Source organism: Marmota marmota, unplaced genomic scaffold (genome assembly GCF_001458135.2).
Source record: "Marmota marmota marmota unplaced genomic scaffold, marMar, whole genome shotgun sequence".
In the NCBI taxonomy this organism is placed as follows: Eukaryota; Metazoa; Chordata; class Mammalia; order Rodentia; family Sciuridae; genus Marmota; species Marmota marmota.
Window position 1 is genome coordinate 9,390,580 of NW_026000205.1, and position 26,096 is coordinate 9,416,675.

At 51.6% G+C, this 26,096-nt stretch overlaps 1 protein-coding gene across 6 annotated transcripts in view; it reads right to left on the bottom strand.

Annotated features, from left to right (window-relative positions):
- Sipa1l3 (signal induced proliferation associated 1 like 3) overlaps window positions 1-26,096 on the bottom strand; it is a 233,045-nt gene that overhangs the window by 86,815 nt on the left and 120,134 nt on the right. For all 6 annotated transcript variants that reach the window (XM_048790949.1, XM_015496907.2, XM_015496906.2 and 3 more), the window contains 2 exons: window positions 8,532-10,343; window positions 4,901-5,031 (listed from right to left, as the gene is read on the bottom strand). In XM_048790949.1, coding sequence (XP_048646906.1) covers window positions 4,901-5,031; window positions 8,532-10,035 — 1,635 coding nt within the window. In that variant the 5' untranslated portion in view covers window positions 10,036-10,343. The remainder of the gene's footprint in view (window positions 1-4,900; window positions 5,032-8,531; window positions 10,344-26,096) is intronic.

Genomic DNA, 26,096 nt, shown 5'->3' on the forward strand with positions numbered 1-26,096 from the left:
TGTCCCACAGTGCCCTCTGCTGGGGACAAAAGACCTCAGGGACCAGAGATCTTCATTCTGGCCTGGTGGCACATGCCTATAATCCCAGTGACTTGGAAAGTGGAGACAGGAGGATGGCAAGTTTGAGGCCAGCCTCACCAACATCATGAGACCCTGTCTCAAAATAAAAAAGGGCTGGGAGTGCAGACCACTGGGAGAGCATCTCTGGGTTCAATTCCCAGAACTGAAAAACCAACCGACAAACCTCCATTCCTCCACGTGGCGGGCAGGTGTCCTAGGCTCATATTTGGCTTTGGCCATTTCACCAACACTCACTACTTAAAAAAGCTCCCTGCTCGTCCTTCTGCACTAGGGAAAAGAAGTAGGGCACTGTTGGGTCACAAGTGCCATCCCCCTCTACCTGGTGGTGTCCACCATGATCCCCCACCACGTGGCTGCCTCCTCCCTCCGGGGTTTCCCGACCCCATCCCACTCCCATCCTCTCCCCTGGAGCAGTCAGGTCACCGGTCTCTGCTCGGAACCCAGGGCCATCTGGCATCATCTCACTGAGGTTTAGTGAGTTGTGAGAGAGACACAGTGCCACAGAAGAAAGGACACTATTTGTGTGGGTTAGTCTCCACCCACTCCTGGCTCAGATGCGTTCCTGCCTTTCTGCACAGGGAGGTGGCTATAACCTTCAAGTGCCCCTCCCTTGCTCTGTGACTCTGAACTAGTAGCTTAATTTCTCTCTGCCCATTTCCTCATTGACAAAACGGGGATGAGAATGCCTACTTCAAAGAACTGCAAAGATTCAAAATGAAAGCCCACGTGTACTGCTCAGCACTATATCTGGAACATAGCGAGAGTGCAAATGTGTCAGCCATTACTACATGCAGACGTGCCAAACGTACACGCACCAAGTCACACAGACACTTAAGAAACGCTTCAGCCTCAAGAGGAAACTCCAGTTTGCTCTCCTCCTGCTTAACAGTATGCTTTTGGGATTTTTTAGATAAGCTCACATGCACACACGCACACCTGCGCACACGTACACACTCAGATGCACCTGCTGAACACAGACAGGGTCCCTTTAGACACCGGGACATGGCTTTCTTCACTTACTAACATGTTCCCCTTTCTACTTTGCATACTGTGTACTGTTTAAATTATTAACAATGAGGTTTTGTACATTATTCATAAAAAAGAAAAAGTGATGAAGAAAATAAAAACCCAAACTTCTATTCCTGTCAAAACTAAGGCCCATCAAAAACTTACCTTTGGCAAGACAAAGAGAGGCCACTGGGCCCAGTGGGCCAGGCAGCCCCGGTTGGCTGGGGTGCTTCGTGTTCCAGCTGAGCCAGTGCCAGCAAGGAGGCTTGGGACAGAGCAGCCCTGGCCAGCCTCGTCCTGTCCAGGCTCATTGGGAGCTGGCATTTGGGCATGTGGTGCCAGGGCCCAGCTCCCAGTCTGCTCCGCCTCCGTGGGGAGCTTGGCACTGCCAAGGCTCACATCCCATCTGCTGGGAGATGCAGGCCCACTCGGGACTGTCTGCTTGGCGGCTGGGGGTGGCCATCTGGGGCAGGCCAGCCAGCTGACCTGGAAGGGGGCCTGGACCCCATACCCTGGTTAACCAGAGCCAGGGGCACACGTGTGTGGACAGGATGGAGCCCTGTCGGTCCATGAGCTGGACCCCACACTCCCAACAGGGGCCTCCAACCTCTTGGCAAGGAATGACAGCCATCCGTCCCGTCAGTCACATGGCACCCAGCAAGCAGAGCTCTTGCTGCCCTGCAGTCTCTGCTGTCACTTCATGGGAACCAGCCTGAGAGCACCTTGTATCTGCCCAGGCACAGCTCACAACCCATCTTACAGATGAAGAAATTAAGGCACACAAAGGAAAAGCCACCAGCCCTCATTAGGGAGGGACAGCACCAGACACTGACCCCAGGGATGTGTGATCCCTGAGCCAGAATCCAAACTTAACCCAAAAGGTACTACAGGAGGTGGCGAAGGGCCCAGGAGCAGGGCAGCCTTGGGCCATGTCCTGGTTCTGCTGCTGGTGGATTTGACAAATGATTTTCTGTCTGAGATCCAATGTCCTTTTCTTTGGAATGGACATAATAATGGGATGGACGCCCCCTACCCGCCATCATGGTGCAGTGGAGGAAGGATGGGTCGATTCCTGCTGCTAACATGTGCTGTAATTATTAGTTGTCACTACTGCTACCGTCTTTGGGCTCCTTTATTTTCTGCTCTGCCTCCACGAGGGGAAGGGCCTTAGGAAGGAGTGAGGCAACCCTTGAGGCCACTGCCCTCCCACCAACTCCAGATGATGAAGGTCTCAGGCCTGACCAGGAGGTTCTGCCAGGGTTGGGCCTGGATGAGTCTGCGTGTGGCCTGTGTGTGCGAAGACAGAGAAGGGCCTGCTTGTGGGTATGAGCCTCAGGGCAGGCCAGCCCACACGATTGAAGAACAAGGGGACAGCAGGCTGAGACCCAGCACTGCCTGATTTATGTGTACATGTCACTGAGTCCATACAGGTTCTGTGAGCCTAGGATTGCCAAGAGGGAATCTGAGGCTCTGAGAAAGGAAGCCATAGGCCCAGTGTTCTAGAGCTACAGGTGAGAACCAGAATTCACAGACCAGGATTTTGTACAGCAAGCATATACCTGCCTCAGGACCTTTGCACTGTCTGTTCCCTTTACCTAGAATGTTCTGCCAGGTTTGTCTCTGTCACAGGAGCACATCGCTGCACCTCTCTGCTGCTCATTCACTGCTGTACCCTCAAGCCCAGGGAGGGCTGACAGGGGGGATGGATGAATCCTGGCCCAATGACCATGAGACTTGAGGGTCCCTGTGCCCAGCATGGGGTGGACTGGAGCCTCTGCAGACTGGTTTGGTGGGTGCTGGGGGTGGGAAGTGGGAAGAAGCATGCACAGCCAGGAAAAGCAGGGAGCCAGTTTCCAATTACTGAATAGGAAGCCCAGCAGTTAGATCCCAAGCTGACCCAGCATGGACGCACGGAGGCCACAGTACCTGTGAGCACCGGCATTTAAAACACTCGCTCCACATATTCTTTCATTAAAAACAAAAATGCTGGCACCAAGTTAGCTGAGTTAATGACTCACGAATGGGCCTAACGTGTAGTCTAGGCAGTCAGGGGACTCCAGGGGCAGCCCAGAAGTGGCCAGAGCACAGATAACACCTGGCCCTGTCACTTAACTGAAGGATGCTTTGGGCAAGTTCCCAACTGCACTGAGTCTGTTCTGTCATATACATGAGGACAAGGGTACCTTCGCCACAGAACTGTGAGATGAGTAAATACATATCAATGACACGAACAATGCTGGACTCAAGCTTAGAGCAGTGTGCGGTGACAATGACAACTGCAGCTCGTATCACTTCATGAGTGTGGCTGTCGTTTCACCCAGCAGTGTCCACATGTCCTAACGCAGTCTGATACTGTGTGAACTGTCGCCTTGCATTCTGAAGAAGTGCTCATTTGGCCAGAAAGGTGAGCAGAGGGAAGAGGGGGCTGGGGACCACCTGCAGCCTGGACATATGGTTTTGGGGCCCACTCCCAGCTGCCACAAAGCCTCTGTGAACGTCTGCGTCAGGGGATGGGGCGAGGACCCTTGGTGCGGCATCTGCCAGCCTGGATGAAGTCCAATGCTAGGTTGGCCCCAAACTCAAAATCCTTGGTGGCGGCCACCTAGTGAGCTCCCACCCTTAAGCCAAGCCCAGGCCCACAGGGCTGGGGATGCAGGGCTGAGGGAGACCCAATTTGGGTGGCCTGCCTGATGACTGTCCATTTTCTGGAAAGGTCCTCCTACTCGGGCCTTTTGGGAGTCTCTATCATTGTTGCCTCCCCGACCTGCTTTTTGCTGAGGATCTGCCCTGCCTCCTCTGGGTGGCTCCCAGAGAAGAGGGAACCACCAATCAGTGCCCTTGGCCTGGCCCCAGGTGGAGCACAACCCCACAGCTAGTCAGTTTCCTCCATCACCCTTGACCACAGTGACTGCCCGCCCTGGGGAAGCTTGTGATCCACCCACAGCCAGAGATGCAGCAGATAAGAGTCCTTCCTTCTTGATGGGAAGTTACAGAAGATCCAAGCAGCTGGTCTCCTTTTTCCAACCACATGGAGACAGTTTGTTGGTGGCAGGAGAAAATGACACTAGCAATGCTAAAGGAGGCAGAGCCATGCTGAGCTGAGAGCTGAGGAGGTGAACTCTGGAGACTTTGCTGGAGTCTGAGTCCAGCCAAACCTGAAACTGCCCCTACCCTGGATTTGTAGTTACGCAAACCTGTTAATCGTCTTGTCTTAAACCAGTAAGAAATAAAATTTTTGTCACAATTTAGACTCACACTAGAGCAAGGTGCACCCTCCAGGCTTCCTTCCCTAGCTGCAGCTAATCTTTAATCTGGGGGGACCTCTGGCCCAGCTGGACAATGGAATTCTCTGCTCTGAATGGAAGGACGCAGCTGGGGGTGTTCTGAACTAACAAGCACAACAGCAGGGCCTGTTGAGACCCTCCAATTCCTGCAGGGCCTGGGGCTTGCTGCCTTATTCTTTCCAATATGGGGGACACCTCATATCCTGAGATGATCCCTCACCTCCCCCCTTTATTTTTATGCTAACTAGAGTTAATCTCTTGCAAAGAGACCTGCAATCCGGAACTCTGGATCACACCACTGGGTTCAATCTAAGCCTGGCGGCTTTTCTCTGATTCCATCCAAGTCAGCTCTGAGTCTTAGTTTCCTCCTTTGTTCAATGAGGCCAACAGGACCGCTCTCCTGGGGCTGCTGGAGGCTAATGGAAGCTGAAGCAGGAGTGCCTGACCCCAGAGCCTGGCTCGGGGCGCACAGACACGAGGAGTTTACTCATCAGGATTTAGAAAACAACGACGACGATGGGACCTACCTCTCGGGTCCGGAAGATGATCCTGTACTGGTACTGAGGTCCGTGGTCCTTGTGGTCTTCCAGCTTCTCCCGCTTGATGCTCACAGCCACTGGTCCCAGCTTCTCGTCCACCCCAAAGTAATTGGCATGCTCTGAGTAGGAAGAGCAGGTGGGCAGGGTCAGCTGGTGGGAAGAGAGTTCCCGACCCTGCTGATGGGAGGGTGGGGGAGGGGCGGGACCCTGGTCACCCAGATTTCCTGCTTCATTACGGCTCGGCCCCGGGGCCCTGCTCAATAGAGAAACCAGAAGTAAAAGCCCAGCTTTCTGCACCAACTCTGCTCTAAGTCATAGACCTTTCCTGAACCTCTGGTGCTCTCATCTGAGAAACAGGGGCCCTGATGCCACCCACAGTTCAGAGAGCCCACGTGAGGTGGAATGAGGCTATAAATGTCAAATGCTCAGCACACGGAGTGTGACACACCCAGCACCACTGTGATTAAGCTTGCACTTGCCCATGGTCCGGCCAGCCCTGGCGAAATGATTACGACTAGTCCAGAGAGCCTCCTGCTGGCCCAAATCTGGGGAGGGATAAGATACATGGCCCAGGCCAAGCTGCTCAACAGCCTTCTCAGCATAAGATGGGTTTAAGGACAGCTGTGAGGAGTAAGTGAGGTGACAGGCTCCGTCCGCGCTGGGCACTCAGTAACCACATGACTGCAGCGTTGGCTAGCACCACCCAGGGCGTGCGTGATGCTTCTTCTGGACCCTAAGCAGCACCTCTACCTGACCGTGGTTCTTTAAACCCTGCTCATTTCTCTTAGGTGACAGAGTTTTCAGCAAGTCATGCAGCAGGTCTCTAGCTCTTTCTGCTCAATGACAGCCGTCTCTCCTTGTCCCTAAAACTTGCCACTGTCTATCTTATAACTGTTTCAGGGGACAGTTCTTCCCCGAGTCTCCTGCTTGTGATCTCAGCTCCACAAAGTCAGCATCCACCGTTGCCAGAAAAAGGGCCCTGTGAGTGGCTGTCCTGGAACTTGAGATCCTCCTGCCTCAGCCTCCCAAGTCCTTGGGATTACAGGTGTGTGCCGCTGCTCCTGGCTCTTTGGAGCCCAGGAAGCTCACAAATGACTCAGTCATTAGCAGTGTTCACTGAGTGCCCACTGCAGGTCTGTCGACTTCTGCATGCGGCCTTCTCAGGTTACTTCCTCAGCCCTAAACCAGGCTGCCAGGTTCCCAGCTTCCAGATCTTTGGTGAATTTAAAAATGAATATAAATGCCTCCCCCCACAGTCCCACCCCCTGTTCCTCTAAATGGTACTTTTAGCCTCAAATCCATTCTGTGTGGCACTGATGCTGCCTCATCAGCTTTCTTTCTCCTGATCAGCAACCGTCTGGAACTTCTTTTTTCATCCTCTTATTTTCAATCTTGGTGTTATTTTGGTCTGGGCACGAGATCCTAGTAGGATCAGCTCCGCTCCTCACATGCAGATGGTTTGAGGGGGAAACGTATCGCACAGCTCGTAAGCTGTGGAACACACCCCGAGACCCAGGGCTGCCTCACTCCAGGCTGGAACTCCGGGTGCATCCTGAGCCCTGCGGGATGGCCTGGTTGACACCTGTTATGTTTGCTGGGACACTGCTTTTTTTTAAAAAAAATTTAAATCATTGGCTGCAGAGTACTAGCTGCCTATCCATTATCCATTACCCCCTCCCTTCTTTAAGATAAAAAATAAAATAAACCCTCTATTCTTGGAGGATGAAAAGAGAGACTCTTCCTAGCTAAAAATCTACACTTCCAGCCTCTTTCCAGACAGGAGTGGCGAATAAACACAAACAGCTGCATTGAGTTTCTGAGAAATCTCTTCAAAGGGGCCTGATTTCACATGAGATCTGCCTTCATATTCTTTCCCTTTCTTTTTGCCGGCCTGGAAATGGATGTGGTGGCTGGACCTTCAACAGACACCTTGGCCTTGGGGCAGGCACTATGAGGGGTGGAGGCCATATACTAAATCTGGCATTGCACTGGTGCTAAAGAGTAACCATACCACGTCCTGGGCTGGTGATCACTGGCCTTCTTTATATGAGAAAATATGTTGGCCTTTTTTATATTGTTTCAACTAGTTCTGACCAGTTATAAGCTATTTTCAATACAGCTGCCAGAACTTAAAAATTAGGAGTCAGCTGGGCATGGTGAAGCATGGCTGTCATCCCAGCAACGTAGGAGGTTGAGGCAGGAGGATGGCAAATTTGAGGCTAGCCTCAGCAACTTAGCGAGGCCCTAAGCAACTTAGCCTGTTGTTGGGTTGGAAGAGGAACAAGGAAACCAGGGAGGAGGCTCTGGAGTGGTTGAGAGGAGGAGATGGTACACAAGTTCAAGATGGGAGTGTTGGTCATCCCTGCACCCCCAGGCTATAGCTGTACCAAGCCCATGTTTGCTGAATAACTGGGCATCTACAGTCTCCCGTAGCTCTGGGTTTATGGAGGGCCAACCAACAATCACCCTGTTTCAGAATGAAAAATAAAAAGAGCTGGGGATGTAGCTCAGTGGTAAAGTGCCCCTGGGTTCAATCCCCAGTACCAAAAAATAAAAATATAAATAGAAGAGTCTTCATTAAACAATTAGAATTTCAGGAGAATCTTGCAAAATTACAACTGCTGGCAACACTAGGTGTATCCACCTTTCTTGCAGGACAATAATCGCAGGAGCTGAGCTGGAGCTGCCTACGTCCTGCCTAACAGGGTCCCTTCTGCACGTTTGCTGCCTGGGCTTGTGGTCTCTGCACTTTGCTGTGCTGCCTTCAGGGAGTGTCCCTTAGCACAGATGCTGCACAAAGCCCCTCTCTCCCTGGTGGTACCCTCACTTCAACTGCCTCACCTTCAAAATGGACCCAGAACCCGTCCATGAGATGCTTCTCACTCCGGGGCTCCCATCCTGAGCTTGTGCACCATCTCCTCCTCGCAACCACTCCAGAGCCTTGCCCTGGTCTCCTGGTTCCTCTCCCAACCCAACACAGCCAGAGTGGGGCCAGGAGCACAAATCAGATTAGGACCCTCCTGTGTTCAGAGTCCACCTAAGTGTCTGCATCTTAGGGTAGAAATGAATCAATGAATCTTCACTACAGCTCACAAGAATCCCACTTGATTTGTCCTCGTCACCACTCTGTCCCGGCTCCCTCCACTCTCCCTGAGTCACTGTCCCAGCATGCTGGCCTCCTCCCTATTCTTCCAGTGTTCTAGGACTCTTGTACTTGCTGTTTCCCAGCTGCACACCTCTCCCTCCCTCCACCCAGGACTTATATGGCACCTCTGAAGAGGCCCTGCCTGACTGGCACACATCTGTGTTACTCTTCTCAGTGGCACATGGCACCCTCCAACCCTTTACCTATCTCAACTGACATGAGATACACCCCAGGCTCATAGCTGTACCAAGCCCATGTTTGCTGGATGACTGGGCATCTACAGTCCCCATGGCTCTGGGTGCCAACCCAGCCTCAGACTCGGGGCTCACTGAATCCCTAGCGTCCTCTGGCAGGTAGATCCCATTTCCACAGCATCCTGGGAGCTGGGAGCAGGGCCTGGCTCAGAGTGAATGCGAGTGCAGCAGGTCTCAGAGATGAGGCGGGGCAGGCCCACCCACTCGCCCCCCAGGTCACCTTTGCCCACAAAGTAGTCCTGGTAGTAGCGGGCACCCAGGTCCACGTGCTCGATGCTGTACTGCCGGGGCCGACTCTGTGTCCTCTGCTGCTCCTTGGGCACCTCCAGCACTGAGATGCTGGCATTGGTGCGGTAGGCGCTCAGGGTGGGCTCCACCAGGTGGCCCTCTGCCCCGCCTGGGGAGCCCACGGAGGCCCGGGAGAAGCTCACGTTGCGCTCGCACTCCCCTCCGATCTCGTTGCGGAAATGCGGGCAGCTGAGCAGCAGGTCATTGCTGTTGTCGTCGCCAAGGTCCTGCTCCAGGTTCTCTTTGCAGTTCAGGTCCTCTGTGCTGGTGAAGGCTGGGTCCAGGCCCCCGAGGCTGTGGGCCCGGGATGCTGTGACGGAGGCCATGGCGGAGGCGGCGGAGGCCCCGGTGGTGGTGTTCCTCCGCTGGGCCACGGTCGCCCGGTTGGCGGCCGCCTCGTTGAGGTCGAACAGCATGCTCTGCACGTCGAAGTGGGCAAAGCTCTTCTGGCAGACCCACGGCCTGCTTGCTTCGGGGGGACTCCGGCCCTCCTCGGCCTCCCCCAGGGCCCGCCCGGCTTCCCCGTCAGCTTTACTGCTTCTCAGCTTCCGGAAGATGGACGAGTCCACCGTGTCGCCACTGCCCAGGCCCCGCACGGGCTTCTTCCGGGTCTTCTCCTTCTCCTTCAGAGGCTGCAGGAGGAGACTGTCTTTGGAGGGCTGCCCGTTGCGGGGGTCCCCCTTGGCTCCACAGCCGCCCCCTGAGAGATGAGGGCCTGGGTCTGCCCGAAGCAGCTCGCTGAGGGTCTGGGCGCCCCCGGCCTCGGGCTGCTCGCTGCGGAACTCATTGAGGATGTCGAAGAAGCTCTGCTCGGGCACGCCCTGCACGTCGATGGAGGAGGTGCTGCCGTATTCTCGGAAGAGGGGCAGGGCCCCTGTGTGCCGGCCCCCCCGAGGCTCCCCTGGGTCCTCCACATCACACTCACTGAGGGTGATCTCACTACTGCTGCGGTGTCGCAGAGGGAGGAAGGCCCTGCCGGGGGACCGGGGCCACCCATCCTGGAATTCCACATCTTTGGACCTTCTCCTGGAGAGTCGGTGGAAGGCTTTGGACCCTGAGGAAGCTGAGGTGCTGGCAGGGGGCTGTCCATTCTGTATGCTCCTCATGGAATGGGTCACCTTGGTGGCCTTTGTGACTTCTGTGTCCTGTGAGGGGCTTGGGTTGCTCTGCTCTCTCAGGGCCTCTCGCTTGGGTGGCCAGTCGGCCACTCGAGCACGAACGCCCATCTTGGGCATTGCAGGGGTGGTGGGGCTGGGGCGGGTGGTGGCAGTGGCTGGGCTCTCACCAAGAGGCTGGGACATGCTGCCATTCTGGGCCCAGAATCCCATGGGAGTGTAGTCCCCTGTATGTGGCCCAGGGAGGACATCAGAGCCCCTGGCCCCACAGCCAGCTGCCAGGTCCACGCCATCACTGGGAAGGGGCCGATAGGTGGTCATAGTCCACAGGCACTGGAATGCTGCGGGCCCCAGGAAGCTGTGGTGCAACTCTATGGGGTCCCCTGGCTTTCAGCCATTGTTCAGGGCCGCCAGTCCCAGGATGAAGGATGCTGGCCCCTGAAACCTGACACAAAGGTTGTGAGTCTGTGGAGTCCAGCTCTCCACCATCGCTGTGGACAGCTGAGCCAGGACAACTTCAGGAGGCAGGTGCTGTCCCAGGGGCTCCAGGCAGAGTGGCTCAGCAGGGCAGAGCAAGCAGCAGCTGTGGGCAAGGGCCGGCCGGTGGCAAGGGTGTCCTTTCTGCCATGCTGGAAGGGGAGAAAAGGAAGATGTGAGAGTCTTGAACATGCTACTGCTCCCACAGAAGGGGAACATGGATTTTCTTTTTTCTTTTTGACACCTTCACTCACTTAAAAAAAAAAAAAATTATTATGGACATTTTCAATCACACTCAAAAGCAGAGAGAAGATCATAATGAGCCACCCGCCAGCTCTGACAACCATTAGCTCTTTGCCACTTCTTTTATCTGTTTGCCCAGCCAATCTTGATTTGTTTTTGACAATATTTTATTTTTCAGTAGTGGGGAGAGAACCCAGGGACTTGTACAAACTAGGCAAGTGCTCTCCAGCTGAGTTATGCCCCCAGCCCCAACAATATTTTAATCTCAGACACCGGATCATTTCACCCATAAATACTTTAGCGGAAAGGTTTTAAAAAAATAACCATGATAAGCACTATCATATCCATGTAAGTTAACAAAGATTCTTTATTATCTTGCAACTCTGTGAGCATTAGATGCTCCCCACCCCAAAGTGTCTTTTGTTGCGCTGGTTTGTTCAGATGAGGATGCAAACAGGATCTGTACTCTGCTTGCTCGGCAGATGTTTCTCTTGTCTCCTCCGCTCTAAGCAGCCGCCTTCCTCTATTCTGATGCTGTTTACTGGTTGAAGGAATGGGGTCACTTGTCCTGTGTAATTTCACTTTTGGGATCCCTGCGGTGCCACTTAACATGTTCCTCTTCCCCTGTATTTCCATGTAGAGGGCAGACTACTGTCCATCTGCTCTGCAGTCCGCCCCACCAGCCACGCGGCCAGAAAGGAAGTGAAAGGGGTGGACTACTCACCAGGAGCCGAGCCCCTGGAGCTGGGGGAGGGAAACCGCAGCGCAAACTCCGCAATTAACAGGCGGTATGAGCCTCCCAGTAAGGTGGATCCCACCGCTGCTTTGCTGAGATCTCCCTGGCAACTCCTCACTGCACTAAGATGAAATCTACACTCCTCTCCCTGGCCCTCAGCCCGCAGGATCTGGCCCTCGCCAGTCACCCTGACATTTCTCCCCATCTCTGACTCAGCTCCCACCAGGCTGGTCTTTTCTGTTCCTCTGACACACAAATCCAGGATTTCTGGGGATCTTTCCTTAGTTTCCACCAGGCTGGCTCCTTCCCGTGATGGCAACTCTTCAATGAAGACTTCCCAAACCACTCGGTACAGACAGAGAAGCTTCCTCGAAGCCTTTTTACCACCCACAGCTTTCTCTCTGCTTTTCTTAGCAGTTGTCAAAAGCCAAAACTATTTTGTGCTTTATCTGCTCACTATCTCCACGGCTAACGCCAGCTCCGGCATGGCAGGATTGTCTGTGCCATTCACGGAGGGATCCCCTGCACCCAGACTGGTGTCCAGGTCACCTGGTCACTGCTTCTTGTATGAATGAGTGAAGAGGTGGCCTCTTCCTAATGTGGGGTTAGGCACATGCTGGTCTGCAGGCCTCTGGGGAGGGAGTTCTCGCTTCTGTCCAGCAGTGTGAACCACTGCGCAGGGCCACCTCTTTGTCTTTACTTTGAACTTGTAGAAGATGAAACGCCCCTCTGGACCCTCTGGAGAGCAAGGGTAAGTGGCTCACCATCTGAGGCTGAGCCTATTGACTTCCCTGGCAGCCTTGCCCCTTCCACCTGCCAACATAACTGGCAGGAGGGTGCTGGGAAGGGTGGGCACTGGCTCAAAATAACCAATAACTTTTCTGTCCTTTGGAATCTAGAGGCAGGCACGACATGACCATCCTGGCCAACAACCACTGCTGCTTACCACGCGAGGTGGGGGGGGGGGGTCCAGGGGTAATGGTGAACCAGCGAGAGGAACCAAGAGGGACGCATGAACAGATTCATGGGACAAAACAGCGAGGAGGCCCACAGCCTCCGGGGAAGTGAGGACCAGAGGTGAGGGGAGGGTGGGACACCCCTCTTGCTGGTGTCCCATGAGTCCAGGAACATTCCTGAAGATATCCAGGAAGGCAATACAGGAGACAGGCCAGAAAAGGGGTGGAAGTAGGGGAACCCACAGGGTCAGATTACTTGAGGGAGACAGAGAGGCCAGGAAAAGCCCATGGTGAACCATTTGCCAAGAAGCCAGTGGGCCTCAGCTTCCTCCAACTGCATCTTTCAGGAATAAGGATGCCAAATCACCGATTTTTAAAGAGAAATCAGAGATCTAGAAATATATTCAACATCACCCAAGTTGAAAAGCAAAACAAATAATGATAACGATATCAATAAACTACCATGCATAGATTTCTAGAAGGATTTCTGAGCCGGGCACCAATGTGCATGCCTGTGAATTCTAGCGGTCTGGAGGCTGAGGCAAGAGGATGGGGAGTTCAAGGCCAGCCTCTACAACTTAGTGAGACACTGTTTAGACAATAAGCTCTCAGTGGTAGAGTGCCTGCCTAGCATGCAGGAGGTCCTGAGCTCCATCCCCAGTACAAAAGAAAAGAAAGTATCAACAGTAGTTGCCTCTGGTGAGGAGAACTGTGTGTCTGTCCCCTCATTCCCATGCCCTCCCCAGTTTCATTTTTTTCCCTTTGCTTTCCTTATGAACATATTTGCTTATTTCTCTTATCCATTTACTGGCCTTCCACCCCCTGTGAATGTGAGCCACCATTGTGTACCCAGTACCTAAATGTGTGTCGCAAAAAGGGGAGGTAGGGTCTTACTTTTTTCACTGGACATCATTGGCTGCTTTCCAATTTCTTTTGCATGTATTTCTGGTCAATAATTGAATACTTTTTAAGAACATTACTGATCAAAAGAACAATGAGGGTCCACAAAGTATGCTGTGGGCGGGGTCAGGCAGCTGCTGCTGGTTTTGCAACCTCCAGTGACTGGGGCTACAGCTTTGCCAGAGAAAAATCAAATGCTGTTTTCTTTTTTGGTTCGTCTCATTATCTGTTGCCTCTACCACTAATCAGTCAGCTCCAGAGTAGCAGGGAGCTTGCTAGAAGGCTTGAGCCCAGCCCCACTCTGCAGGGGTGGCTGGCCTGCCGAGGGCGAGGGCACTGCACGAATCAGCTGCCCACCTTGCATGTGGCCCCACCTGCTCAGCCTAGCATGCTGCAGAGGGAGGCTCAGAGCTACACTTGGCCTGGGTGGAAAAAACCAGTGGTCCAGATGTGACCTTGACTTGCTGCCGCACACAGACAGGCTCTACTGATGGCATTTGGTTTCAGAAACCCTCAATCCACTTGCGCCTTCTATGACCACATACAGATGTTCTAGCAGACCCTGGTCTCTTTGATAAATCCCTTCCATAAGCAGGTGCAGCTCAGTCTCCCTGTGACTTATTTTTTTTTTTTGGTACCAGGATTGAACTCAGGGGCATTCAACCACTGAGCCACACCCCCAACCCTTTTTTGTATTTTGCTTAGAGTCAGGGTGTCACTGAGTTGTTTAGCAACTCGCTAAGTTGCTGAGGCTGGTTTTGAACTTATGATCTTCATGCCTCAGCCTCTCGAGCCACTGGGATTACAGAGGTGTGCCACCGCATCCGACTCCCTGTGACGTTCTGAGAGTGAGTGGCACCCATAGCCTCTGGAATTCCGGGACTGTGCACACTAGTCGTTTGTCAGCTGTCTGATGTAGCACTCCCCTTCCTAAACACAACCGATCTTCCTCACAGGGAGCCCCTATTATGAGAGGAGAGTAACCTGCACACAGGAACCAGACCCCTGGGCTCAAACTCCAGAGTGCCATGGAGCCAGTTTCAATCTGTAAAGTACCTCACTGTCATGAGTTATCACAAGCTGATTGTCCCTAATATGAAAATCTAGAATCACTCAAAATGCTCCACAAATGGAAAATTTTCACACCTGAATTCAGGAGCCAACTGAAATACTCCATCAAATTACCTTCCAGCTATGTGAGCAAGGTGTGTATAAAACTTACCTGCATTTCACCCTGTGAAATGGGTCCCACCCCCAAGACATCTTATTATTATGCATATACAATATTCCACAATCTGAAAAATCCCAAATCTGAAAACACATCAGGTCCCAAGCATTTCAGACAAGGACGTGCCACCTCCATTACCATTCTTTGGTGCATCTTTGGTATGAGCTCTTACCCCAATTATGGAGTAACAGGTGGGTGGACAGAACGAATGGGCTCGGCATCCTCCTGTGAGCTCTGTGCAAGGTTCACAAGAGCTTTTGCATGGTGTGAGTTTTGCTGGGGATCCAGGTTCCTTCCCTCCAGTGCTTGCTGGCACTTACCTGTTCTCTAGGGTTGCTCCTGGGACCTCCTGGCCTCTAAGGAGCCTGGCTAGCTCAGGGTTGTGTGCAAGGAGGGCGGGTGGGAAACAGCAGGGTGGCCTTGGAGTCAGCAGCAAAGCAAGAAGCAAGTGGCAGTGGTGGAGAGTCAGCCAGGGTACAGTTGGTGGCAAGTCGCAGCAGTTAGTGGCAGTTGGGACAATGCAAACATGTAGCCCGCTGGAGGTCAGATATGGGCTCCAGGCTTGGTGTGGCCAACAGGCAAAGGCACTCTTTCCTTTCTGCCCCTGAGTGTGCTGCTGGCTAACCGATTTTGTCTTGTTGCCTCACGGTCATAAGCTGCCTCACGGCCACACTTCTCAATGAACCACTGGCAAGGGGACACACAGGGATGGTCTAAGAGCGCTCTTCTTATCTGACTGACCAGGAGGAGGAAGGAGAATCTTTCCCTGACCTTGAACAGCCCCTGATCTCTCACCTCCTACTACTTCTTCCCCGTTTTTTGCAAGGGGTGGGGTGGAGAGGGAAACCAGGGTCTTGCACATGCAAAGCAAATGCTGTTATCACTGAACTGCATTCCCAGCACTTTGTATTGATACAGTGTCTTACTAAGTGGCCCAGGCTGGCCTTGAACTTGTGATCCTCCTGCCTCAGCCTCCTGAGTAGCTAGGATCACAGGTGTGCACCATCATAGCAGGCTGACCTCAGCACTTTCAGGTTCACTGGTCAGAATGTGGTCCACAGCCCCTCCAGTTGCAAAGGAAGCTGGGACAGCTATAATCTGTGATCACACCGACTACCTGCGGGCCAGCGGGGACTTAACCAGGGTCTGTTAGCACAGCAGGCAATCAGTAGTTGTTTGGGTTCCCAGATTAGGGCTTATTTTTAAAAAATTCTTTACAGTACTGGGACTGCACCCAGGGGCACTCTACTGCTAAGCTGTATCCTCAGCCTTTTTTATTTTTTATTTTGAGGGTGCTGCTAAGTTGCCAAAGTTGGCCTTGAACTTGTGAATCTTCTGTCTTAGCCTCCTGGGCTGCTGGGCCTGCGCAGACCTGGAGAGCTCTAAGCTGAGAAAGCAGCCCCACTTTAGCGGGCCCTCAAACTCTGGAGACTGGAACAGCAGACAAGCACTGCAGCCTCCCGGTGCCCTCGCTCCAGCAGGTCCTGCTCTGTGGACAAAGTCTGCTGGAGCCTCAGGGGCAGAGCAGAAGGGGAGAACATGAGTCTTACAATGGTGGACATGTATGGTTTGCTTCCATGGCCTCCTTGACTCCTTTCCCAACAGAGTTCCCTTTGAAAATCTGCTGTCTCCAAATGCCACCCAACATGCTAGAGATAAGGGAAGCCTGGCTCAGGAACAAACTACGCGAGCCAGTCAGAACCAGTGGTGATGTTTTGCCAGGGAGGCTGGAGTTGAAGACTGTGCTTTTCCTTCTCACTCTGACAAGGTGTGAAGGATGGAATCACTGCAGCCACCCTGTGACCAGGAGGCAAGCGTCATCAGTAAAGGGAGCTAAGTTAGAATCTGGGGGCTGCAGTCATCACTGGAGTCTCCACATCAAGGTGGACATAAAGCCAGCTCTATTCCACTGCCCACCAAGGAACATTTTAGTTATACAGCAAAATAACACACACAGACTCACAAACATCACCTATAACAGCAGCTACCATGAATGCAGTCCTTCTATGAGCCAGGTCCTTTTCTTAGCACTTTAGATTTGTTAAGTATTAAGTGCCTCCTCTGTACCACTATTGTAGGTGCCAAAGATACAGCTCAAGCAGATGAAGAGATGCCAGGGAAATCAGACAGATGATTTGAGATGGGGTGGGCAAGGCTCACTGATCTGCTGTGGGCAGGGCACTTATATTAGTCAGCTTTCTGCCACTGTGACCAAATACCTGAGATAAACAAAAGGAAGAAAGGATTATTCTGGTTCACTGTTTCAGAGATTTCTGTCCGCAGCTGCTTGGATCTGTTGCTGGGCTGGTGGTGAGGCAGAGCATCAGGCAGCGGGTATGTGGTGGGAACCTCATGGTGGCAGGGAAACAGAGACAGAGGGAGGAAGGAGGGGGCAGGTCTCAATATCTCCTTCAAGACACGTCCCATGACCTATCTTCCTTGTACCAGACCCCACCTCTTTTTTTTTTTTTTTTTAAAGAGAGGGGGGGGGTAGATGGGGGAGGGAGAGGGAGAGAGAGAGAGATGAAGNGAAAGTCAGCAACAGCTCAGTGACTGTAGGTTAAGAATCTGTTTTTTTTCTTTTCTTTTTTTTTTTTTTTTAATTTTTTTAATATTTATTTTTCAGTTTTCGGCGGACACAACATCTTTCTTTGTATGTGGTGCTGAGGATCGAACCCGGGCCACACGCATGCCAGGCGAGCGCGCTACCGCTTGAGCCACATCCCCAGCCCCCAGACCCCACCTCTTAAAGGTTCCATCACCTCCCAACAATGCCACAGGCTGGTGACCAAGACTTAAGCATATGAGACTCTGGCAAACATTCCGGATCTAAATCGTAGCACTATCTACCTTGCGCTGGATGTGCACGTGAGCACCGCTGCTGAGAACGGGCAGGAAAGCAGGCAGGGTGCATTCCACCGTCCAGGCGGCGTTGGGCACGCAGTGGTTCTTGCCCCCAGCTCTACCTCAGAGGCACCAAGGGAGCTTTTAAAAAATACAGGTGTCTGTCCACACCCCATCCCCAGAGATTTTGTGTCAGCTGCTCTCGGATGGGACCCAGGGCCAAGGGTCTCTTAAAAATCTCTGTAGCTGATCCTAGAACAGCCAGCACTTAGGACACAATGAAGAGAGAGCAAAGCTACGAGGACCTGACACCAAGTCCTAGAAACTGTAAATGTGAGAGGGTGGCCGGGAGAGGAGAGCCAGACGTGAGTTGGAGCAGGATCCGCAGCAGGGAGGCAGGACAGCAGGTGTGACAGAGCCTGGGCAGTAGCTGTGGTATCAGTGGTCAACCAGGCTGGAGGCTGCTAAGAGGTGACATTATGGTATGACATTGTGCATGGTGACATACTGGTAGGAAGGGCCCTGGCAATCTTTGCTGGAGCTATTTCAGGGAAGCACTGTTCCCGGGAGCCTTGTTCACACTCCCCACCCCTGACCCCCAGGCTGCCCACTGACTGTCGTTCTGCTGGTCCTTGTCCTTCCATACCCCAAGCTGAATTCCTCCCTCCCCCTGCTGAGTTCCCACGGGTATATTGAACTTGGTCTGCTGGATTTTTAAGCCTCTGGGCATCTTTTGTGCTCCCTGGACTCTGGATAGTGCCCACCTAACCTTGTCCTTGCACATGGGTCAGGCTGGGAGAATAACAGCAGCAACGACAGCCCTGACAAGCCGACTCTGATAAGCTCTCTGTGTGCTAGGCTCAGGGAAACACACCGGCGTGTGCTGACTCGTGTGTGCGCACAACCCCACACCACAGGGACGACCACCATCCCACCTCACAGATGAAGAAGGACAAGTCAGGCAGCTGTTAGGTGGAGCAGCTGGGCCTCAAACCCTGACAGTCTGGCCACCACACTTTAGAAAAGAGGGGGGGCAGCTGCAAGGAGTGCATTGTGGATCACATGAGTGATGAGAGTCTCTCTGAAATTAATTCACACGGACAGAATTCTAGAAAGTCAGCAACAGCTCAGTGACTGTAGGTTAAGAATCTGTTTTTTTTCTTTTCTTTTTTTTTTTTTTTTAATTTTTTTAATATTTATTTTTTAGTTTTTTTTCGGCGGACACAACATCTTTGTTTGTATGTGGTGCTGAGGATCGAACCCGGGGCCACACGCATGCCAGGCGAGTGCGCTACCGCTTGAGCCACATCCCCAGCCCCTGTTTTTTTTCTTGATGTCTTCCCTACCTTATTGGGAGTTCGCACATACCCGGGACCATTTTAGAGCTCCCTCAGGAACCAAGATGGATGGAAATCTTAGAAATCTCATTAGGAAGGGCTGCAGCAAAGACTGTTCCATCTGCCCAGGAGCTATGAGCGGGGCCTCACCACGGTCATGAAAACCTGCACTTTCATATTTAATGCCAAAAAACCCGAGGATTGGTGTTTCTAATTGAAATCTTCCCTGGCATCCTGGAGGGGCCCTCATTTCCATGCAAAGAGAAAGGGGGGGTTTGCAGAAGGGCAAGAACAGCTGTTTACAGCTGTTACATTCCAACCGGCAAGACTCCCACAAAGGTCAGCGGTCCCAAGCGACTTGACCTGCTTACAAGTGTACACGCTTCCCCCTGGGGGAAATAGGAAGAATGAATTGGAATTATGCATCGAAATTTGAGGTATACGTTGTATTTTGTTTTAATCCAGCAATTTCTTTCTCTGGGAATCTATCCCTCAGGAAGATACCCCATCACACACTGGACACAGGGAGGCTCACGTTGCTGTAACACAGAACTGTGAACAGCCCAAATGTCTATCAGTGGAGGCACCATCTGGGTCTCTATTCTAGGGGGTGCAAGGCACTGTAATAAAGCAAGGCAGAGCTCCGGGTAATTTATGCAAGATGCCCGCAGTGAATGAGCGTAGCTCATGCCTAGCGAGAGCCTGCTGCATGCCAGCATGCAGAGCGCTCTACATGTGCTCACCCATCTGATTCTCATGACAGCCCAGGGAAGGAGGGACCAACACCATCCTCACTTTAAAACCAATGCAAAGAAGGTCAGAGAGGCTCAGACTCTTGCCCACTTTCAGCTAGAAAGCGATGACACTGCGATTCAAACCCAGGCAATCCAGCCTGACGGTTTATGCTCATTTACTCTAGGCCTCCACTTAAGAAGGGGGACAGAGGCAAGGTGCAGAACAGTTTGTATGTAGAGGGGATGGAGATCTAGTAAGTGTGTTTTGCAAGCTTCCAGAACTTTCTCTGTGATGGCAAGGAACTGCTCATAATTGCAAAGGGGAGAATGTCTGGGGGCTGGGATTCATTTTTAGTTTTAAAAGTAAGCATGTAAGGGAAAACTCTGGAGAGTTAAAATCACCCCCCCCCCCAAAAAAAAGCCTTCCCTTCTAGAATGCAGACTGAATGGGAGACTCACTAGCTCCATGGCTGGGGACCAGTCCCCACACTGGCTTTGCTCCAGGCCCGCGGACTGAAACACATACATCTTTCCAAAAAGCAGATTCCTCCAAGGTCTGGAGAGATGCTCACACCCCATCTTTTCTGGTACAGGGGATTGAATCAGGGGTGCTTTACTACATCCCAGCCCTTTTTATTTCTGAGACAGGGTCTCACTAAGTTGCTCAGGCTGGCCTCAAATTTGAGATCCTCCTGTCTCAGACTCCTGAGTTGCTGGGATTCCAGGCGTGAGCCTCTGTGCCTGTTCACACCCCATCTTGTGTTCATGTTCTCCTGGTGAAGCAGAGGCTGCGCTCACTCCGATGCTTAAGTTATAATGTTTTTATTTTGTTCCTTCATTTGGATGAAGTCATGTAAGTTATATCCTCATGTGATCACATGCTTGTAAATAGATGAAATTAAAAAAAAAAAATCAATGGGTTAATGGGTTAACGCCATCAATGCTTTTCTAACTTATCCTCAGAACTTGAAGATTTTTCCTGATGTGGCAGCTGCAGCAGAGTGGACAGAAGCAAAACTACCTGGACTTAGCCTTTCTATGTCTCAGTTTTCCCATTTGTAAAATAAAAATAATAATATGGCTTAACTCTTATATAGAGACTTAGAATATCCCCAGCACAGCCTGTAATCCCTTTCACCCCTACAAAAAAAAAAAAAAAAATCCCCTGGCACAGAGTGATATAATGTAATAATAATTAAAAATATTTTTGAGCAAACCAAATGTGGCCTTGCAATGACCTACTGTTCCCCTGGACTCGAGGGCCAAGGAGTTCAAGGTGGCTCCCCTTGAACAAGAGGGTCAAATCCCTCCTTCCCAGCAGCCCCAGAGTCTGAGGCAATGGGAGGTGGCCCTCTGAGTCTCCCTCTGAGTGGGGCCGGGAGTTGCTGCCTCCCGGAAGCACATACGGCTCGAGCATCTTGTTCCAATTCTGGGCTCAATCCCACTTGCTTCAAATGAGACTTTGAAATGTACAATTGGAAAGGGATGCTTCCTGGTGTGTGCGCACAGCCAGGCCCACCCAGGAGCTGCAGCATGCTGTGGAGGGGGGTGAGGTGATGGAGCCAGGCCATGGGCCCGAGAGGCGAGACAGGGGTGACCACTTCAGGGGAGGTTTAACTGGGGCATTACCACTGCTCCAGGCTGCCCTTGAAGGATCTCACTGGCTCTGGTCAAGTTCAGTATCAAGCCACAGGCACTGGTGTGGCTATATGGCTTATTTTAATACTGGAACTTTTTTTTTGGCAAATGGGTAGAGACCTGAACCCCCAGTTCAATCACATAGGTGATGCCATCGTGTAGGCAACACGCGGGCCCATTGTGGCTGCTGGGATCCCACTTTGGGATCTGCTCCTGACGCCATGCCACTGCCTGGGCCAGACTGATGGTTAAATATTTAATGTGTCCCCGTACAGGGATCGCTCCCGTGGCCAGGCCAAATCTCCTGCGTAGGAGATGGCGTCTTATCAGCATGGAGGAGTCTGACTTGCAAACTAATCCCAGCTAATTGCCACCGAAACCTGCTAACATCACATCTGTTGGGCCTGGAGATTAAATCAATATTTGACAATCTTGATTAAACAGAGTCAGGGAATCCTTGTAAAAGAACATCTGTTAAAGCCCTGTTCTTTCCAACTTGCTCTTGGGGGGCCAGGCCCAGGGTGTTTCCGGCTCTGCTTGTCCTCACCTGAGGATGATTTTGGACTAGAGGGGATGGGGTCAGCAGTGGAGGCCTCAGGAATACCATGGCCAGGAAGGTTTCTAGCAGGGGGACAGGAGGGGATGGGAGGGGAGGAGAAGGGACACGCACACGGCTGGGCCTTGTTCTCCTGGGTGGCACCCAGCTGCTGGCAGTGATCATCCATCACCATAACTGGCCCCTGATCCAGGTTCGCCAAGAGCCAGGCCTTGTGCAGAGCACATGACTCGAACACAACACGAACCCCTGAGCTCGAGATTTCTAATCACCCTCTGAGGGAGGTTACGGCTCCTCACAATGAAGAAACTAAGGTCCAGAAGGTCCACAGAGAGAATGAGAGGAAGAGCTGGGATCTGAACCCAGGCTGGGCTGCTCCAGGGCCTGCCCCATCTGAGAGCACAGCTGTCAGAACAGGGGACACACCGTGGCACTTATGGCGCCAAAAGCCCAGGCTGGAGGCTGCTCTGGTGGTGCGGTTCCTGGGCTTCCTCTAGCAAGGGCCGCCCCATGCAGCAAGCTCTAGCCTCACACCTGGCTCCTCTGAACCTGGCAGCCGCCCGAGGAGGTGGCCCCATGGATCTCTCCAGTTTATAGAAGGGAACACCGAGGCTCAGAGCAGCAGGTTACCTGCTGAAGGTCACCCAGTGAGGTGAAAGGCAGAAATGGGACTTGAGTTCAGGAATGTGGATCTACGGTCATCATAACCTCTGTCATCTCCAAAAAAGGAAAAAAGCAGGGACAGAGCCATGAACACAGTGGGGACCCAAGTACCCAGCCAGCCACCCCTTGGTGATTTAGGCAGAATCAGGCTCCTACTCCGTACAGGTTACCTGGGATCAAATTCTAGCCCCAATATGTACCAGAGAGAATGACAGTGACACCTCCCAGACTGTGAGAAGTCTCTGGTGAGGCAGTTGGCACAGTAAGTGGCACCTGACAAGCAAGTGATACATCTTTATTCCAGACTTTAAAAAAGCACCAACAGTGACAATGGCAGCTGCACTCACACTCTGATGGGTGAGCGGCGGGGGCTGGTCAAACACCCACACACCTGCCAGACACCATCTCTGCTCTGTTCCCAGCACCCAGAACAGTGCCCAGGTCAGGGTGAGTCCTTCCCAAGTAATTTCTGAATCCATGAAAACAAACAAACAAACCTACCCAGGCCAAGTGTGGAGGCACACCCTGTAATCTCAGCTACTTGGGAGGCTGAGGCAGGAGGAAAGTTCAAGGCCAGCCTCAGCAACTTAGTGAGACCCTGTCTCAAAATAAAATAGAAAAGGGTCTGAGGAGGGAGCTCAGTGGTAGAGTGAACCTGGATTCAAGACCAGCACCAAGGAAGGAAGGAAGAAAAAAGAAAAGGAAGATCCAACCCAGTCGAGTAACCAATTAGCCAGTCAACTAGCCCAGGCCAAGCAGCCTCGACCTGGTCCCTGTTACCTCTCCCGGAGTCCAGGTTCCCAACATCTGCAGGGAGGGGGGAAGCTGAGGAACTGGCAGAGACTACTTGGCGGTGGGGTGGATGAAGCAGATACTAAACCATCCACTAAACAAAACAATCACTGGCATGAGAGGCAGGCATTGTTCTAGCCCCCAATTTACTCCAGGGAGAACTCACGAAGTGCCTGGTCCAGTCTCACCCTGATCCTGAAGCAGAATCTTACAGGGAACTGGCTGCTTTAATCAGAGAACAAACTCAGCCCACGAAGTAATTCAAAACAATGGCACAATCTTTCACACTAAAATGTAAAAAGAATATTAAGTGACATATTTGAATCTCTTCACCTCCCTTTCCTTCCTCCATATTTAGGTCAACGGGAGGAATGATCTGCAAGGCTAATGGTGGTTCTCCTTGGGCAGGGTGCGAGAGTGTGACTTCAGATCCATTCTCCACCCTGAGCCTCCCAAACTTCCCCCAACACCTCCCTTCCACTGAGGCAAAGCACAGCCTATGCTCTTTCTTAAAAATGGTTCTTTTCAACATCTCAGGTAGGAAAGCCTTCATAATACCAGTGTTGGATTCATTCTGTTTTTTTCTAACATTCATTAAACAAAGCGCATAAGGAGTAGCATTTGTAAAGCTTGCCTGTGTCAATGAAAATGATCGTTAGGACCAGAAACGACCTCAGCCAGGACACATCTCCCAGACTCAAGGCTAAGCCAGAAGCCAGAGACAGCCAAGTACACTGCTTCTGGTTCTGTTCACAGGAAGCTCAAAACCATGTCACTCAGAGGTGCTCACAAACGGGAAGAGACCAGCAAATGGTGACCACAGATGCCTGAAGAGCAGTGGGTTCGGGAGGCAGTCCTGGGGCTCTGGGTGGTGAGGTGGTTGTGAATTTCTCCACCTGGGCTGATGTGGGCACTTGCTCTGTCATTCTTCACTAAATGGCATGTAGCTGTCCCTGAGTATCCATAGAGATGGGTTCTAGGGCCCTTGAGGACACTGAAATCTGCAGCTGCTCAGTCCCTTATACAGAAAGCCGCATCTGGCCTGTGCTCAAGCTCCTTGCCCTTTAAACCACCTCCCGATTACTCGCAATACCTAGCAATATGGGAGCTATTAGATTGTGGTATTGTGTTTTTTGTTTTTTTTTAAATATTTTTTTAGATGTTGATGGACCTTTATTTTATTCATGTATTTATATATGGTGCTGAGAAACGAACCCAGGGCCTCACACATGCTAGGCAAGTGCTCTAGCACCGAGCCACAACTCCAGCCCATTGGTATTGTGTTTTTTATTAGGAATAACAGCAAGAAAAAAACTACATGTTCAGCACAGAATTTTTTTTTTCAAATATTTTTGTTCCATGGTCAATGCAGAACCCACAGACACAGAAGGCTGAGTATATACATTTTACACATTTCTTGATTAACTATGTTACATTTCACAGTAATTTCCCCCCCACAGTAAGTTTTAAAGTCTTTTGTATTGTGCAGGTTACTTAGATAGGTACTTAAAAAAAATACATATGTGGGGCTGGGGCTATAGCTCAGTGGTAAAGTGCTTGCCTTGAATGTGTGAGGCACTGGGTTCGATCCTCAGCACCACATAAAAATAACTAAAGATACTGTATGTTCATCTACAACTAAATAAATATTTTTAAAAAATACATATATATATTTTAAGAGTCTCAGCTGTGTGATCACCCTCTTTGAAGCCCAGAGGATGAGTTTTGTGGACCTGGCGTGTGCACCGCCTCACCCCCCTCTCCTGGCAGGGGGTTCGTTTCTCTCCTGCACAGGGCTTCCACTCCCACACCTGCAGGGACACTCCACCTGCCTGAGCACCAGCCCCCTGGGCATGCTGGGAAGGTGCATTCTCTCAGCCAGGAGCAGGCAGGGAGAGCAGGGCTGCACCCACAGAGGTAGCCTCAGGGCAGCTCACCACAGGACAGCTGGGGACAGAGGGGAAAGAGCTGCCATTCACCTGTCAGGCAGAAGAGACAGGTGGGCAGAAGGGCTGGGGGCCAGGCCACTGGAATGTGCATCCCAGCTCTGTCCTTGCAGCAATGTCACAGAAGGTTCTAGAGGAGCCTAGTTCTGATCCTCGACTGGATGTAAAAAGCCTCTTCTTAGGCCTGCAGGACTGGCTGGCAGATGGTGCTGTTTGTACAACTCCATAATCAAACACCCCACCCTGGACCACACATAGGACAGGTACACAGGCCCTCAGGAGAACAGGGGCATGGCATTCCTACAGCACGAAGGAGATCAAGACACTGGCAAATCAGCCTCTCTCCCAGGACAACAGACTTAAACTGCTCCCAGTTGGTGGAACCTTTCTAGAGGCAATTTGGCAATAGTGTTAAAAAATGTTCCTACCCTTTGAACCAGTAATGCTACTTCTGGGAATTGATCCCAAAGAAATAATTACAGATGAGGAAAAAATAATTTCATGGGGGGCTGGGGCTGGGGCTCAGTGGCAGAGTGCTTGCCTCGCACGTGTGAAGTACTGGGTTCGATCCTCGGCACCACAAAAAAATAAACAAAGGTATTGTGTCCACCTACAACTAAATACACACACACACGAAATAAAATAAATAAGAACATTTAAAAATATGATTTCATGGCATTGGATATAAAGTACAACAGAACAACACAACAGAACCATCTCCCACGAATGGCACCAGGGGCCTGGGGAGAGTGCATGTCCCACGTCTGTGAACCACAACACACATGTGCAGATGCAGACACAGTCACAGCAAAAAGGCTGCAAAGAAATACTCTCAAATTTGGTGCTGGGATGACCAGGGATTTCTGAAAGTGTGTTCTTTATACCTTCCTGTATCTTTTCAAATTACTTTCAATAAATGTGTTTTCATACTCAGGCACACAATGAAGGTTCCACTGATTCTACTCACTGAACAGTTCTGAAATCTTACTATGGAATAAAAAGAGGGGGGCAGTGTTTAAATCAAGCCCTGAGGATGAGAAACTGGCCACACAGAGGAACACTGGTGGGGGGAGGAGATACACAAACAGCAGGTGCAAAGGTCCTGGGGGTTTAGGAACCAGAAGTTTACAGGCTTAGGAGGGCCATGGCCCCACTTGGCTGCCATGGACATAACCTACCCAATGAGGGGCAAAGAGTCCTATTTGGAGGCTGGAAATTTGTCCTATATGTCCCTGCGGGAGACAAGAGTAGCCTGGCCCTGAGTAGGGATGGTGCCAACGCAGAGAAGGGAAGGTGCTAGCCACAGAGATGTGTCCGTTGCTCTGGCTCTGC